We start from the raw sequence: 15,409 nt of genomic DNA on the forward strand, positions 1-15,409 counted from the left end.
ATTGAGTTGGTGATGCCATCCAACCATCTCATCCTCTGTTGTCCCCTTCTCCTCCTGCCCTCAATCTTTCCCGGCATCAGGATCTTTTCCAATGAGTCAGCTCTTTGCATCAGGTGGCCAAAGTATTGGAGTTTCAGCTTCAACGTCAGTCCTTCCAGTGAACACTCAGGACTGATCTCCTTTAGGATGGACTGGTTGGATCTCCTTGCAGTCCAAGGGACTCTCACGAGTCTTCTCCAACACCACAGTTCAAAAGCATCAGTTCTTTGGTGCTCAGCTTTCTTTCTAGTCCAACTCTTACATACATACATGACTACTGGAAAAACCATAGCCTTGGCTAGATGGATGTTTGTTGACAAAGTAATGTCTCTGCTTTTTCTTATTTTTTAAAATTTATTTATTTATTTGGCTGTGCTGGGTCTTAGTTGCAGTGTGCCAACTCTTTGTTGCAGTATGTGGGATTTAGTTCCCTGACCAGGGACTGAACCTGGGCCCCCTGAGCTGGGAGCATGGCATCTTAGCCACTAGACCATCAGGGAAGTCCCTGTCTCTGCTTTTTAATATGCTGTCTAGGTTGGCCATACCTTTCCTTCCAAGGAGTATGCGTCTTTTAATTTCACGGCTGCAGTCACTATCTGCAGTGATTTTGGAGCCCCCTGCCACTGTTTCCACTGTTTCCCCATCTATGTGCCATGAAGTGATGGGACCAGATGCCATGATCTTAGTTTTCTGAATGTTGAGCTTTAAGCCAACTTTTTCACTCTCCTCTTTCACTTTCATCAAGAGGCTCTTTAGTTCTTCTTCACTTTCTGCCATAAGGGGGCTGTCATCTGCATATCTGAGGTTATTGATATTTCTCCCGGCAATCTTGATTCCAGCTTGTGCTTCATCCAGCCCAGCGTTTCTCATGATGTACTCTGCATATAAGTTAAATAAGCAGGGTGACAGTATATAGCCTTGATGTAGTCCTTTCCCGATTTGGAACCAGTCTGTTGTTCCATGTCCAGTTCTAACTGTTGCTTCCTGACCTCCATACAGATTTCTCAGGAGGCAGGCAGGTGGTCTGATATTCCCATCTCTTTCAGAGTTTTAAACAGTTTATTGTGATCCACACAGTCAAAGGCTTTGGTATAGTCAATAAAGCAGAAATAGATGTTTTCCTGGAACTCTTTTGCTTTTTCGATGATCCAGCGGATGTTGGCAATTTGATCTCTGGTTCCTCTGCCTTTTCTAAATCCAGCTTGAACATCTGGAAGTCATAGTTCACATATTGCTGAAGCCTGGCTTGGAGAATTTTGAGCATTACTTTACTAGCGTGTGAGATGAATGTAATAGTGCAGTAGTTTGAGCATTCTTTGGCATTGCCTTTCTTTGGGATTGGAATGAAAACTGACCTTTTCCAGTCCTGTGGCCACTGCTGAGTTTTCCAAAGTTGCTGACACATTGAGTGCAGCACTTTCACAGCATCATCTTTGAGGATTTGAAATAGCTCAACTGGAATTCCATCACCTCCACTAGCTTTGTTCGTAGTGATGCTTCCTAAGGTCCACTTGACTTCACATTCCAGGATATCTGGCTCTAGATGAGTGATCACACCATCGTGATTATATGGGTCATGAAGATCTTTTTTTGTACAGTTCTTCTGTGTATTCTTGCCACCTCTTCTTACTATCTTCTGCTTCTGTTAGGTCCATACCATTTCTGTCCTTTATTGTGCCCACCTTTGCATGAAATGTTCCCTTGGTACCTCTAATTATCTTGACAAGATCTCTAGTCTTTCCCATTTTATTATTTTCTTCTATTTCTTTGCACTGATCACTGAGGAAGGCTTTCTTATCTCTCCTTGCTATTCTTTGGAACTCTGCATTCAAATGGGAATATCTTTCCTCTTCTTTGCTTTTCACCTCTCTTCTATTCACAACTATTTGTAAGCCCTCCTCAGACAGCAATTTTGCCTTTTTGCTTTTCTTTTGCATGGGGATGGTCTTGATCCCTGTCTCCTATACAATGTCACGAACCTCTGTCCATAGTTCATCAGGCACTCTGTGTATCAGTTCTAGTCCATTAAATCTATTTCTCACTTCCACTGTATAATCATAAGGGATTTGATTTAGGTCATACCTGAATGATCTAGTGGTTTTCCCCACTTTCTTCAATTTAAGTCTGTATCTGGCAGTAAGGAGTTCATGATCTGAGCCACAGTCAGCTCCCAATCTTGTTTTTGCTGACTGTATAGAGCTTCTCCATCTTTGGCTGCAGAGAATATAATCAATCTGATTTCGGTATTGACCATCTGGTGATGTCCATGTGTAGAGTCTTCTCTTGTGTTGTTGGAAGAGGGTGTTTGCTATGACCAGTGCGTTCTCTTCGCAAAACTCTATTAGCCTTTGCCCAGCTTCATTCTGTATTCCAAGGCCAAATTTGCCTGTTACTCCAGGTGTTTCTTGACTTCCTACTTTTGCATTCCAGTTCCCTATAATGAAAAGGACATCTTTTTTGGGTGTTATTTCTAAAAGGTCTTGTGGGTCTTCATAGAACCGTTCAACTTCAGCTTCTTCAGCGTTACTGGTCAGGGCATAGACTTGGATTACCGTGATATTGAATGGTTTGCCTTGGAAAAGAACAGAGATCATTCTGCCGTTTTTGAGATTGCATCCAAGTACTGCATTTCAGACTCTTTTGTTGACTATAGGTTATTATAAGATATTAAATGTAGTTCCTTGTTCTGCACCGTAGGTCCTTGTTGATTATCTGTTATGTATATGTATAAATATATGTGTACATTTTAATCCCAAACTCTGAATTTATCCCTCTGTGCCCTTCTCCTTTGGTAACCATAAGTTTGTTTTTTATGTCTCTGTGTCTATTTCTGTTTTTTAAATAAGTTCACTTGTACCGTTTTTTAAGATTCCACATATAATATGCTTTAAATCTTCTTTTATGATTTTTTTTGTTTTAACTTAGTATCTATAGTCTCCTATGTACAGAATTTATCTTACTCGAGAATAGTTTGAGAGAGTTTGAGAGATTTGCCTACCTTTTTTCAAGTTGACCACAGAAGAAAGCTTCTTGATTTTTGTAACATTAATTTAGCTGATTTTTTTTTCCAAATGAGCAAGACCATATCTCAGCAAATGAAAGGTGTTAATGAGGAGAAGCAGGCATCTTCTAAGTGACATTTCAGATGTAAGATTTAACCTGCGTGTTGGCGTGTTTAGTCCTTCAGTCATGTCTGACTCTTTGTGACCCCATCGCCTGTAGCCCACCAGGCTTCTCTGTCCATGGAATTCTCCAGCCAAGAATACTGGAGTGGGTTGCCATTCCCTTCTCCAGAGGATCTTCCCGACCCAGGGACAGAACCCAGGTCTCCTGCATTGCAGGCAGATTCTTTACCATCTGACCCACCAGGGACCCATGATTTAACATAGTAGACCAGAAGCCAAAAGATTTTTGAGCTGTGACATTTGAAGCACTTCTAGATGACATTGATTCCTTCATCAATGCCAGTATGGTATCATTTTCCTCCCTTATGTAACATGCAATTTTCTTTTCCAGATGATAAAAAGTTCTTTAGTCAATAACATATAATGAGGCTAGTTACGATAACTTGGGATGCAGTAAGATGTCTATTTTCAATGTAATTTTGTATTTTCCATGTTGTGAATACCTGCTAATAGACAGTACACTGCAAACTGGTGCAATGTTGCTTAATGATGGTTAATTCTACATGTGAGTTGTTTAAAATCTGGATTTGCTTGGTATAGATTGTGGAAAACCACACCGAGAAATGAGGATGAATCCTAAAGCGATTACAGCCCCACAGATGTTTGGTCGGCTTGATGTGGCAACGAATGATTGGACCGATGGGATATTTTCTACTCTTTGGAGGAAAACATTGAGGGCTAAGAAAGGTAGGAGATGAACTACAAGTGTAAGTTTTTTGTTTATTCTTTTTTATTTTTAAATTTAATTGGAGTAAAGCTGATTTACATTGTTGTGTTAGTTTCAGGTGTACAAAAAAGCAAATCAGTTATACATGTACATATATCAGTTCTTTTGTTTTAAGATTATTTTCCGTATAGGTCATTACAGAGTATTGAGTAGAGCTCCCTGTGCTATACAGTAGGTTTTTATTAGTTATCTATTTTATATGTGGTAGTGTGTATGTCAGTCCTAATCTCCCAATGTATTCCTCCTCTCCTTGCCGCTGGTAACCATAAGTTTGTTTTCTACATCCATGACTCTAAAGAGAGTATAAGTTTGTACTTTTTTTTTTTTGGTAGCACCACACAGCATGCAAGATCTTAGTTTTCCCAACCAACGATTGACCCTGTGCCCCCTGTGGTGAAAGCATGGAGTTTTAGCCACTGGACCACCATAGTCCCTGAATCACAACTATAATTTTTGACATGTGCTCCTAAATAAAAGCCTTAGTAGCTATTTAAAATTAGTAGGGGACTTCCTGGTATTCCGGTGGCTAAGAATCCATCTTCCAAGGCAGGAAATGCAGGTTCGATCCCTGGTTGGGGAACTAAAATCCCACATACTGCAGGGAAATTGAGCTTGTGGGCCGCAAGTAAGACCTGGCGCAGCAAAATACATAAATATTAAAAAAAATAATAAAATTAGCAAACCTGTATTTTCTGTATATGTTGTCCAAGACCAAGAAGTCATAAATCAGTATGATATTTGTGAATGTTGAAACACAGAAATGATTGATTAATGACTGATTAATGTATTTAAAGTACCCACCTCTTCCCTTTTTTTGGTTACAAAGGGAATTATTTTCCTTTTGAAAAAATATTTCTATATTCCTGTGATATCTTAGAATGAAATAGCAAAAGCTGTTAAGGAAACTTGATTGTATTAAATCAAGTGATTTCACCATAACTGTTTTCACTGAGTATTTTAAAAATGGTACTCTTCTCAGTATGGCCTATCTTTAGAAAACTAATTCTCCTATAAAATCATAGGAGGAAATGGGCTTCTTAGGAAAGAAAATTGTGTGTATCAAAAAAAGTTTTTGATCATACATTATTCTCTTTAGATGTACATGTGTGTTTGGCTTTAGTTTAAACCAATTCCTTATAGTGGTTCACTCTGAATATTCTCCAACTTAGGGACCCTGCAAACTGAGCCCAGTGGTCCCAGAATATAAGTTCAGATGAAGGAGGTGATGATCAGTTCTCCTCTCACTCTTGAATGAGTAGGAGAAAGCACAGTGAAAGAATTGCCGTGACACAGGAGGATTCAGGAGGAGGGCGGAGAAATTCGGGCTCACTTCACAAGTCCATGCCTTGGGAAACAGTGTTCTGTTGAAAAACATTTAAGGTGGCACCACAGATCTTCTCTTTGAGGGAATGTGACTATCAATTCAACACCAATGATGAAAGAGAAAAGAAAATGCTTCATTTCTAGTGTGCTTGTGTTAGAAATTGCTGCTGTTTTATGGGAATTAAATACACTTTTGTTTCTGACTTACTCTAGTAATCCTGTGTCACACAGATCCAGTGAGCAAATGTTAACTCAGAGAATAGGCCCTCAGAGAGGTGGTTTTTTTTTTTTTTTAACTCTTTAAAAAAGGCGACATATGCTTATACTTTCACAGGGACTCTGGTGATCAGATCACCATTTGCCTTAAACTGCTAGATGAATGAGCATAATTAGGATTTTCTAAGCATTTCATTTGACTTAGAGTACTGCACAGTTGTTACAAATTAAAATTAGAACTACAAACTTGGTCACGGTGCTGGTTCGTAAGAGAGACCTAGTGGTTAAGAAATTAAGAGCAACTGTGAAACTGAATACCTAAATTTACAAGGGCATTTCTGTTGGGTGTTCTGCTGATGCTGCTGTCTTTACCTCCAAATATCTCCTGACCTGATGTTTGTTAGTCTTTGTGCCCAGTGTCCCTCAGAAAGTGCTCTGTTGGGGACACTCATGACCTCCACCTTGTCACACACAGGCTGTCCCTTCTCAGTCTAGCCCCGCTCCCGGCAGTGTCTGGCTGATCACTCCTTCAAACTCTTCCACCATTTGACATCATGGACACCTTCCTCTACTTCCGCTTCACTGAGAGTTCAGCCAGAGGGAGAAACCAGCAGAGGAGACCCTGGTTCAGACTCAGAAGTCTGAACGCTCAAGTGCCTCTGTTCGCAGACTTCTTATCTGTACACTTATGATCTGGATGAAACTTACCCAGTTCTTGGCTCTCAATGCCATTTCTACGCTGATCTCTACATTTTAATCTCTAGTCTTTGAATTCCCAACTCAAAGCTCTATAGGCTGTCTTGTTGAACATCTCAAACTCAGCCTGTGCAAACCAGAACGGATTCTTGAAGCTCCGCCTGTCTTTCTGACATCACTCACATCCCTTTCTGCCTTCTCGTCTTCTTTCTAACCACGTTCGACTTCCAGTTGTTCCTGGAGCATGATCACCTTAAGCTTGTACCCACTTCAGGACCTTTGCAACTACTATTGCCTGAAAAATCCTAGTTCTACGTCTCTTCATCACTTCATTCTGCTCCAGAAATATTTCATGGACCACCTTATCTAAAATGCCCCACCCTCTTATCCTACTGAAATTTTCTTACATATTTCTTTGCATATTGCTTTGTCATCTCTACCCCTTAGGAAGTAACCTCTGTGAAGGGCAGGATGCTGTCTTTTTTATCACCCTATCCCAGGAAAAATGCTGATACAGAAAAGGTGCTCAATGAATATCTGTTCAGGAAACAAATGACTTTTTGTTTTGATTGTATGCTTTAAACAACTGCTACATAAAGAACTGGAAGACTCCTATGCAAAGAAATAAGATAATCATTTAGGTCAAAGCTTTATTTAAAAATTAATGAAAATTACATTGTTATAATATTTTTTCAAACATAGTAGTTATGTATATATGCATATATGTGTCTGTATGCTCTTCCCCCTGTCCTTGGTGGCATGTTTTAGGGGAGCATATCTGGATAGTTCTTGATGGTCCAGTAGATGCCATCTGGATTGAAAATTTGAATTCCGTTTTGGATGATAACAAAACACTAACCCTTGCCAATGGCGATCGGATTCCCATGGCTCCAAACTGCAAGATTGTTTTTGAACCTCATAACATTGACAACGCTTCGCCTGCTACCGTCTCAAGAAATGGGATGGTTTTCATGAGTTCTTCTATCCTTGATTGGAGCCCTATTCTTGAGGTATGATTGGAATCTTTTTTGGTATAATTAAAGAGGGAAATAGGTCCTTGAGCCTTCCTTTAGAGTGTGCACTGATTTTCCTGCAGACTTGCTGGTGTAATTGCATTTTAATGCTGATGTCTATGGGAGATCCTTGAATGCTCTTGCGACCTTCAGTCCTGGCTGTCCCTTTAAGATTTCTTCAGTGTTCAGGGTTCTTCATCTCCGGTTGAGGAATCATTGCAAAGCCTAGGTGAATCAATAATCCTACCACACTGTAAATGAATAAGGAAAATTTAAGCAACCGTCTTAGAATATTAACTTGAAGGAGACAGTTTATTAAAATTGCATGTAAAGAATTTTTATGAGACTCAATAGTAATAATGTTAGTTTTAAGTTTGCACCTGGAAATAATGTTTCAGATAATCTCTGATTAATTCCTGATAAGGTATATTATTTTATTACTACCAGTATATATTAGAGTATATTGATTATGGTAAGATTGTAATTGAATGCCTTGCATACTTATATATTTTACTAAATAAATACCATAACGTAAGGCAGAATGCTTATGAGATGAGCCATCGGTACAATCTTTTTTGACACTGTCGGTCAAATTATTATTTTCTTTTGAATAAGTTTTTTGGAGATAATTTTGATTAAAAACTTATGAATACATATTTTAAATTAGGGGATTATAAAGAAGAATGATTCTGATGTACAGTTGGATATGTCACTAAAAATGCTTCTGAAAATTTCAGATTTCACAATTAAATTATCCATCCTTCAAGGAAAATTTAGAACAAGAATTCTCAACTCTGGCTTTGCAAAAATAATCACCAATGGCATTTCTTTAAAATACAGATAACTCTGTCACACCTCAATCTATCAAATTAGAATCTCTGGGGAGAGAGGTGTTCTAAATGTTTTTTAAAAAGTACCACAGTGGATTCAGCCTTGGTGACCAGGGATACAGCAAACTCCAAGTGAAAATGAATTTGTGATTTTCTCCCAAATACTTCAAATTTACAAAGGCTTTTAGAAAATATTTTTACACTCTGAGCTAATGAATATTTACAGTTTGCTATTTATGAAATGAGTTTCTATTGTATTCTGTCCACCTTGAGGGTGAATAAGACCTTTATATTAATGCTAATTTGCTTACAAATGGTTAGCAAGAAGCAGGACTTGTAAAAATCTGACTGGAAATGTTTGGAGGAGGGCAGGGCAGCTCTGAGGGAGTCACTGGGGGGCTGAGAATGGAGAAGCTGTGTTCATGAGACTCCGTGAACCTCTGTGAGTCACGCTGATTGCTTGGCCCCGTGTATGATATTTTCTGCTTCCATCAACTTGAAAGTGCTATGTTTTGTTTTTGTCATTGTGCAATCATATTGAATTCATGAAATTATGGGTAACTGAGAATCGCTGTTTTACTGCTTCTGTTCAGAGTCTCTAAGAATGAACTGATTTCTTGATGCCAAGGGAAATTTCCTCATCTGAAGAAAATGTTGTTGTGTGTTAAGCGGTATTTTGTTATTAATCACATGCATTTCCTAATACTGGCTTTCCCAAATGACCAAATTCTGTTTTCCTGAGTATTCTTTGATATTTTTTTCTACATTGGTTATTAATTAGATTAGAGGAAGTAAAACTGTGATATATCTTTGTCTCCCATTTTGAATAATCTGAGAATGGATTTCCTTTATTTATCTTTTATTTCTTTTTCTTTTTCTAAATTATTTCCATGTATATGCCTCCTCATTTTCTCTGAGCATATTTTAACCAAGAGCCTAAGACTTTTCCCTTTATCTTGACTGCAAGACCTGAGCTTAGGTGTAGTGTAGCTGAACTTAACGGATGCTAGAATCAGACTCTGGGACCAGTTTTTTCCAAATGGCTTGGGCTTCCCAGGTGGCTCATTGGTAAAGAATCCACCTGCCATGCAGTGGGTTCAATCCCTGGGTTTGGGATGGCTTTGACACCTACAAGCTATGGGATCCTGGGCACGTTACTTAAACTCCTTGGGCCTTAGTTTCCTCCTCTGTAGAGGGATAATAACCATTCCTACTCATAGAGTTGTTTTGACATTAAATGAGGTCACACATGAAAGAATTTCTATCAAGGCCTGGTACATCACAAGTGCAATATAATCATTAGATATTATAATTGTTAACTGATATTAAAAAACTCTTGTACCTCAACTGGATCATTTTTCTGGTGTGCTAATAAATTTAATGAACACTAACAGGGTTTTCTTAAAAAACGTTCGCCTCAAGAAGCTGAAATTCTTCGTCAACTGTACACCAAGTCATTTCCATACCTGTATCGCTTCAGTATTCAGAACTTAGAGCATCAGATGGAGATGCTAGAGGCCTTTGTGGTCCTTCAAAGCATCAACATGCTCCAGGGCCTCATCCCTCCCAAGGTAAATCCCTCAACTTTCTAGAAATTTCTCCCTTGTTAACTGAGCCATACTTTGCAGAATGCCAGACTTGAAATTGATTCTTTTTTAAAAAATTTATTTATTTTAATTGGAGGCTAATTACTTTACAATATTGTAGTGGTCCTTGCCTTAACATTGACATGAATCAGCCATGGGCACACATGTGTTCCCCATCCTGAACCCCCTCCCACCTCCCTCCTCATCTCATCCCTCAGGGTCATCTCAGTGCTTCAGCCCTGAAATTGATTCTTAGAGCCAGAGGGGAAGGGGAAGGTTTCAATCATGGACTTTACATATTAATGTTTTGTGTTTTTATTTATTTATTTATTTTTTAACGAAGCAAACCACGGTTTGTATTGATCACTTGGTGGCAGGTTCACAGTCGTCTAAAAGGATTCTAAATTTACTTCAGAAACTCGCTTGATATTCCCAGAGATCAGTTCTGAATTTGTTCTCCAGTTTTATTCATCTTTTCCTCCTTGTTTTTTTTGGGGGGGGGGTGGAGGAAGCTGTTATCCCTTTTAGATCTTTACTTAAATTTTCATTAAGATATCGAAACCAAGTCTTGGTTTGAGAATGAAGTAATTAAAAGGAAAGTTTCTTCTGTGCGCAGGAGCAAGGCGGGGAGGTCACGGCGGAGCATCTGGGGAGACTGTACGTCTTCTCGCTGATGTGGAGCGTGGGGGCGGTGCTGGAGCCCGACGGCCGGCGCCGTGTGGAGCGGTGGCTGCGCTCCCAGGAGACGCTGGCCCTGGACCTGCCGCTCCTCGCGGGGCCTGACGACTCCACGTTTGACTATTTCGTTGGGTCCGATGGTGAGTCCTGGGCTTCTATCCGTCCATCAAATGTGGGACCGTTTTTTTTCCCAAATGTCTAGTATTTACATTCTAGCTCTCTACCTACGCATTTATCTGTCTATATTTCCAAATGGTAATCAAAACTTTTTGCTGCAAAATTGAAACGGAAATGTTCGTGTGTGTTCGAAAGAGAGCCCATTATTTCTTTTTCATATATTTATTTCAGTTGGGTTCCAGATGCACATTTTCTTGTGCAAATTAAAAAAAATCCCCAAATCAGATCCATTTCAGCTATTCATTTGATATAATCAGCAACTTTTGTAAAAATTACAAAGTGTGAAGTATATTTTTATCAAATAGGTGTGAATATTCATAAATACACCTTATGTTTATTTATGCGCCTACATATTTATAAAGTACACATATACACATATATGTGCTACATTTATATGCAATATTTGTATATGGCATCCTAGAATGTTTTATTTTTGGTTTTACAGTTAGAAAAGTATGTAATGAAAAATGATTTTAGGTAAGTACTGCTATCAGTGTCCTGATTTTTATACACACTTTATGTTATTAAAAATCTCTTGAGCGTCCCTTGGATAGCAAAGAGGGATATCAAACCAGTCAATCCTAAAGGAAATCAGTCATGAATATTCATTGGAAGTACTGATGCTGAAGCTCCAATACTTTGGCCACCTGATGGGAAGAGCTGACTCATTGGAAAAGACCCTGATGTTGGGAAAGATTGAAGGCAGGAGGAGAAGGGGACAACAGAGGATGAGATGGTTGGATGACATCACCGACTCAATGAGCATGAGTTTGAGCAAACTCCAGGAGATGGAGAAGGACAGGGAAGCCTGGCGTACTGCAGTCCACAGGGTTGAAAAGAGTCAGATATGACTTATTGACTGAACAACAAGAACACATTTAAAAAGAAAATTCCAAGATAATTCATACTATTACCACTTTTGAGTAGTTCCTTCGGAAATTCTGACTCAGTGAACACATACTTAAATACTTAGATGTCTGAATTTCATGATTTTTATATTTTGAGGAGCTTTTGGAAGGTGGCTTCATGAGATGTCAAAAATGTCTGCTCTTTATAATTAGGAATTAAATTATTAATAGGAATATGAAGATGTAAGTGTTCTCTGTTCACCTCAGGCAAATGGGTACACTGGAATACGTGTATAGAGGAGTATGTCTATCCATCTAACACCATCCCAGAATATTGCTCCATCCTGGTGCCAAATGTTGACAACGTGAGAACCGACTTCCTAATTAAAACCATTGCTAAACAGGGCAAGGTATGGCGCTTTCAGTTTTATTTAAAATGACACATTTAGAAATGTCACTTGAAAACATGGAGCATCTTGCATTCATTTTAGAATACTTTATATTGCTGTTTACAATAAATAAAAATATTACCCAGATTAGTATACTACTTCTTTTATTATTCCTCAGTAACAATATTAGGGACTTTCCAGGTGACTCAGTGGTAAAGAATTCGCCTCCCAATGAAGGAGATGCAAGAGACTTGGGTTTGATCCCTGGGTTGGGAAGATCCCCTGGAGAAGGAAATGGCAACCTACTTCAGTATTCTTGCCTGGAAAATTCCATGGACAGAGGAGCTCAGTGGGCTACAGTCCATGGAGTTGCAAAGAGTTGGAGATGACTGAGCATGCATGCAACAATATTAGAGTTGAATAGCTTTAAATCATAATTAATTATTTTTTCTCATGTATATATAGAGAGAATGCGAGTTTTGACTTGTTCTCCAAAGAGAAGTCCTTCTCTTTTAGTTATTGTACTATTTTGCCAGGACTGCCATAACAAAATGCCACAGCCTTGGTGGCTTAATCAGCGCACATTTCTTTCTGTACCATTCTGGAGGCTTGAAGTTCAGGATGAAGGTGTTGGCTGGCTTGGTTTTTCTGGAGACCTCTCTTTCCTGGCTTCTGGATGGCTGTCTTCTCTCTGTGTCCTCCCACGGTCTCTGTGTGCGCATGCCTGTTGCTTCTCTGTGTATCACAATGTCTTCTTCTTCTAAGGGTACCCATTAGACTGAACAAGAGCCCGCCTTAATGGCCTCATTTTAGTGTAATCATCTTTTTCAAGATCCTGTCTCCAGACACAGTTCCTTTCTGAGGTACTGGGTGTTAGAGCGTCCTCATATCAACAGTTGAGCCCATGACAATCATCTTATTGTATTTCTTTCTCAACTTCTACTGTAGGCCGTGCTGTTAATTGGTGAACAAGGAACAGCCAAGACAGTCATAATCAAAGGATTTATGTCGAAATATGATCCTGAAAGCCATGTGATCAAGAGTCTGAACTTTTCTTCTGCAACTACCCCACTGATGTTTCAGGTACTGGCTCTTGGGTGCTGCTAGCTGAGCCCAGGTTTGTGATGAGCTTTGGAGGCTTAAATCTCATGATTGTTCTGATGTACCCACTGAACTTCACCTGCAGTTTCACAGCCATCATAAATTCTCTACTTATGTCTACCAGTATCTCTATTATTCAGATTGAAGAGTTCCTATGACCCCTTAGTTTTGATAATTCACTAGAATGACTCACAGAATTCAGGAAAATGCTATGCTTATGATTGTAGTTTTATTATAAAAGATATGAATTAGGATCCAACAAAAGAAGAGATGCATAGGGAAAGGTTTGAGAGGGTCTCAAATGTGAACCTTCTTTGTTACAGGATGTATTTACTCTCCAGGCACATCTGTGTACCTCACCAACCAGGAAGCTCACCTGAGCCCCAGTGAACAGAGCAGAGGTTTTATTAAAGTTTTATTACAGAAGCATGATCAATTGGCTACATGATTGAAATCAATCTCCAAGCCCCTTCCCCCTGGGAGATTAGCTGATATCACATGGTTTAAAGCCCTAACATTCTAATCATATGGCTAGTCTTTCTGGCATAAGTGGTCTGAAAGACCCACCATGAATAACAAAGACATCCTTTTTATTCAGGAAATTCCAAGAATTTAGACTCCTTCCTAGGGACCAGGGACAAAGGCTAGCCAAATTCCTTGGTACATGGCAAGGAGTTGGCACATATTTTTGCCAGTAACTCTTGGCAGTGTTGGGGCTTCCCAGGTGGCACTAGTGTTAAAGAATCCACCTACCAATGTGGGAGACTCAAGAGACACAGGTTCAATCCCTGGGTCGGAAAGATCCCCTGGAGATGGAAATGGCAACCTATTCCAGTATTCTTGCCCGGGAAATCGCATGGACAGAGGAGTCTGGTGGGCTGCAAAGTCCATGAGGTCACACTGAGTCAGACATGACTGAGCTGGTATCTTTCTTGGTAATATTTACCCCTCTCAGGTGGTAAAGACCTGTGTGTTATGTCTCTATAACATGAAATACTTATTCATTTCCTGGAAAAAGGCACACATAATCTAGAAAACATCCTGTTTATTAATATAAAAATTCATAAACCATGCAATAAATTTCTAGAAGCAGTACCATATTAAGGTATAATAATTAGAAGAATAATAAAGCAGATTTTCAAAACGTTAGCATCTGTATTCTCTAGGATTCCACTGTTGGATTTACAGCTAGTACCGTTTAACCCGGATCCTTCCTACCCTTCGGTAAGAAGGTGGCCTCAGTGCTTCACTGCTAATTTTTCTGTTCAGAGGCATCACGGGATCATCTGCTGTGTTTAGTGCCTGTTTTCACAGCTAAGCGTCAGGGCTTCCTAGTAAGCTAGACGCATTAGTTTTAGAAAGCTTTCAATTAGCCCAACTGCTGTAATTAACTTGCTCATGATAATTTTCAGCCATTCATGCTAAACAAGGGGTGATGGAGCTGCGCATTTGTCTCCCGTTTACTTGGTTCCAAACCAAATTGAAATTTGCAGATGAGAAAATAGATTTTGTTCATCCCTCTCGTGTTACCACGATGGCACATGTATCAGGGACACATGTCTATTGCTGGACAGATTGTTTTCGTCTGAGCTTCCTTTGTTTCCACCATAGTGTCACTTTCACATGTTTTATCAGTAGGAGGACAGACTTTATGTCCTTTTTTGCCAGGGATTGTCCAGTTAACTTCTGTTGTCTCTGATAAATAATGAATAGTATCCGCCTCACTAACCAAAGTATGAAGTTTGAGCAAAAATTATGTGGTCACCCTATTTTTAGCCAAGGAATTCAGTTAGTCTTTGAAGAGAGATGATTTTTTTCTTTTTTTCTTAAACAAATATTATTTATTTTTGCAAGCAATTCACACATAGCTTTAAAACATATCTTTCACACATATCTTTAAAAATGTGAATAATACAGAAAATAAGAATAAAGTGAAAATTTCTTGAGAGAATTTCTGAGAAGATTTGTTTCTTTGAAAAACAATTTTAAAGTGTTTTGAATGCAACAACTATCTTATAAGTGCTGACATAGCAATAAGTTTTGGTTTTTAAAAATGAGAATTGTAGGGCTTCCCTGGTGGTTCAGTGATTAGGAGTATGCCTTGCTATGCAGGGAAAAGTGAAAGTGAAAGTTGCTCAGTCATGTCCAACTCTTTGCGACCCTATGGACTATACAGTCCATGAATTTTCCAGGCCAGAATACTGGAGTGGGTTGCCGTTCCCTTCTCCAGGGGATCTTCCCAACCCAGGGATCAAACCCAGGTCTCCCGCATTGCAGGTGAATTCTTTACCAGCTGAGCCACAGCTGAACTGGTGCAGGGGACACCAGTTCAATCCCTAGCCTGGGAAGACCCCACATGTTGCTTAGAATGGCTTTCCTCAACTCCATGCCTAAGTCTATCTGGATGATAAACCATCTGGCTTTTATGTCTAAAATAGCACTGTCCAAGTGGGGTTCACCCAAGCATTCCATGTGTGTGTGAGTTGGACAGACTACAAGGTCAGAATCTTCGTTTTGGTGCCATTGATGGCTTAAGGTGATATCATCATGACTATCATTCTGCTATTTCAGAGTCAAGTTGTCGATTCTTAAACAGCATAA

The 15,409-nt window shown here is 39.3% G+C and overlaps 1 protein-coding gene across 1 annotated transcript in view; it reads left to right on the forward strand.

Annotated features, from left to right (window-relative positions):
- DNAH5 (dynein axonemal heavy chain 5) overlaps positions 1-15,409 on the forward strand; it is a 310,603-nt gene that overhangs the window by 173,250 nt on the left and 121,944 nt on the right. Inside the window, exons 42-47 of the mRNA XM_081520843.1 lie at positions 3,765-3,911; positions 6,955-7,196; positions 9,424-9,600; positions 10,232-10,433; positions 11,586-11,728; positions 12,656-12,790. Coding sequence (XP_081376969.1) covers positions 3,765-3,911; positions 6,955-7,196; positions 9,424-9,600; positions 10,232-10,433; positions 11,586-11,728; positions 12,656-12,790 — 1,046 coding nt within the window. The remainder of the gene's footprint in view (positions 1-3,764; positions 3,912-6,954; positions 7,197-9,423; positions 9,601-10,231; positions 10,434-11,585; positions 11,729-12,655; positions 12,791-15,409) is intronic.

This window comes from Giraffa tippelskirchi, chromosome 8 (genome assembly GCF_054371585.1).
Source record: "Giraffa tippelskirchi isolate mGirTip1 chromosome 8, T2T-mGirTip1v1.2.pri, whole genome shotgun sequence".
Classification (NCBI taxonomy): domain Eukaryota; kingdom Metazoa; phylum Chordata; class Mammalia; order Artiodactyla; family Giraffidae; genus Giraffa; species Giraffa tippelskirchi.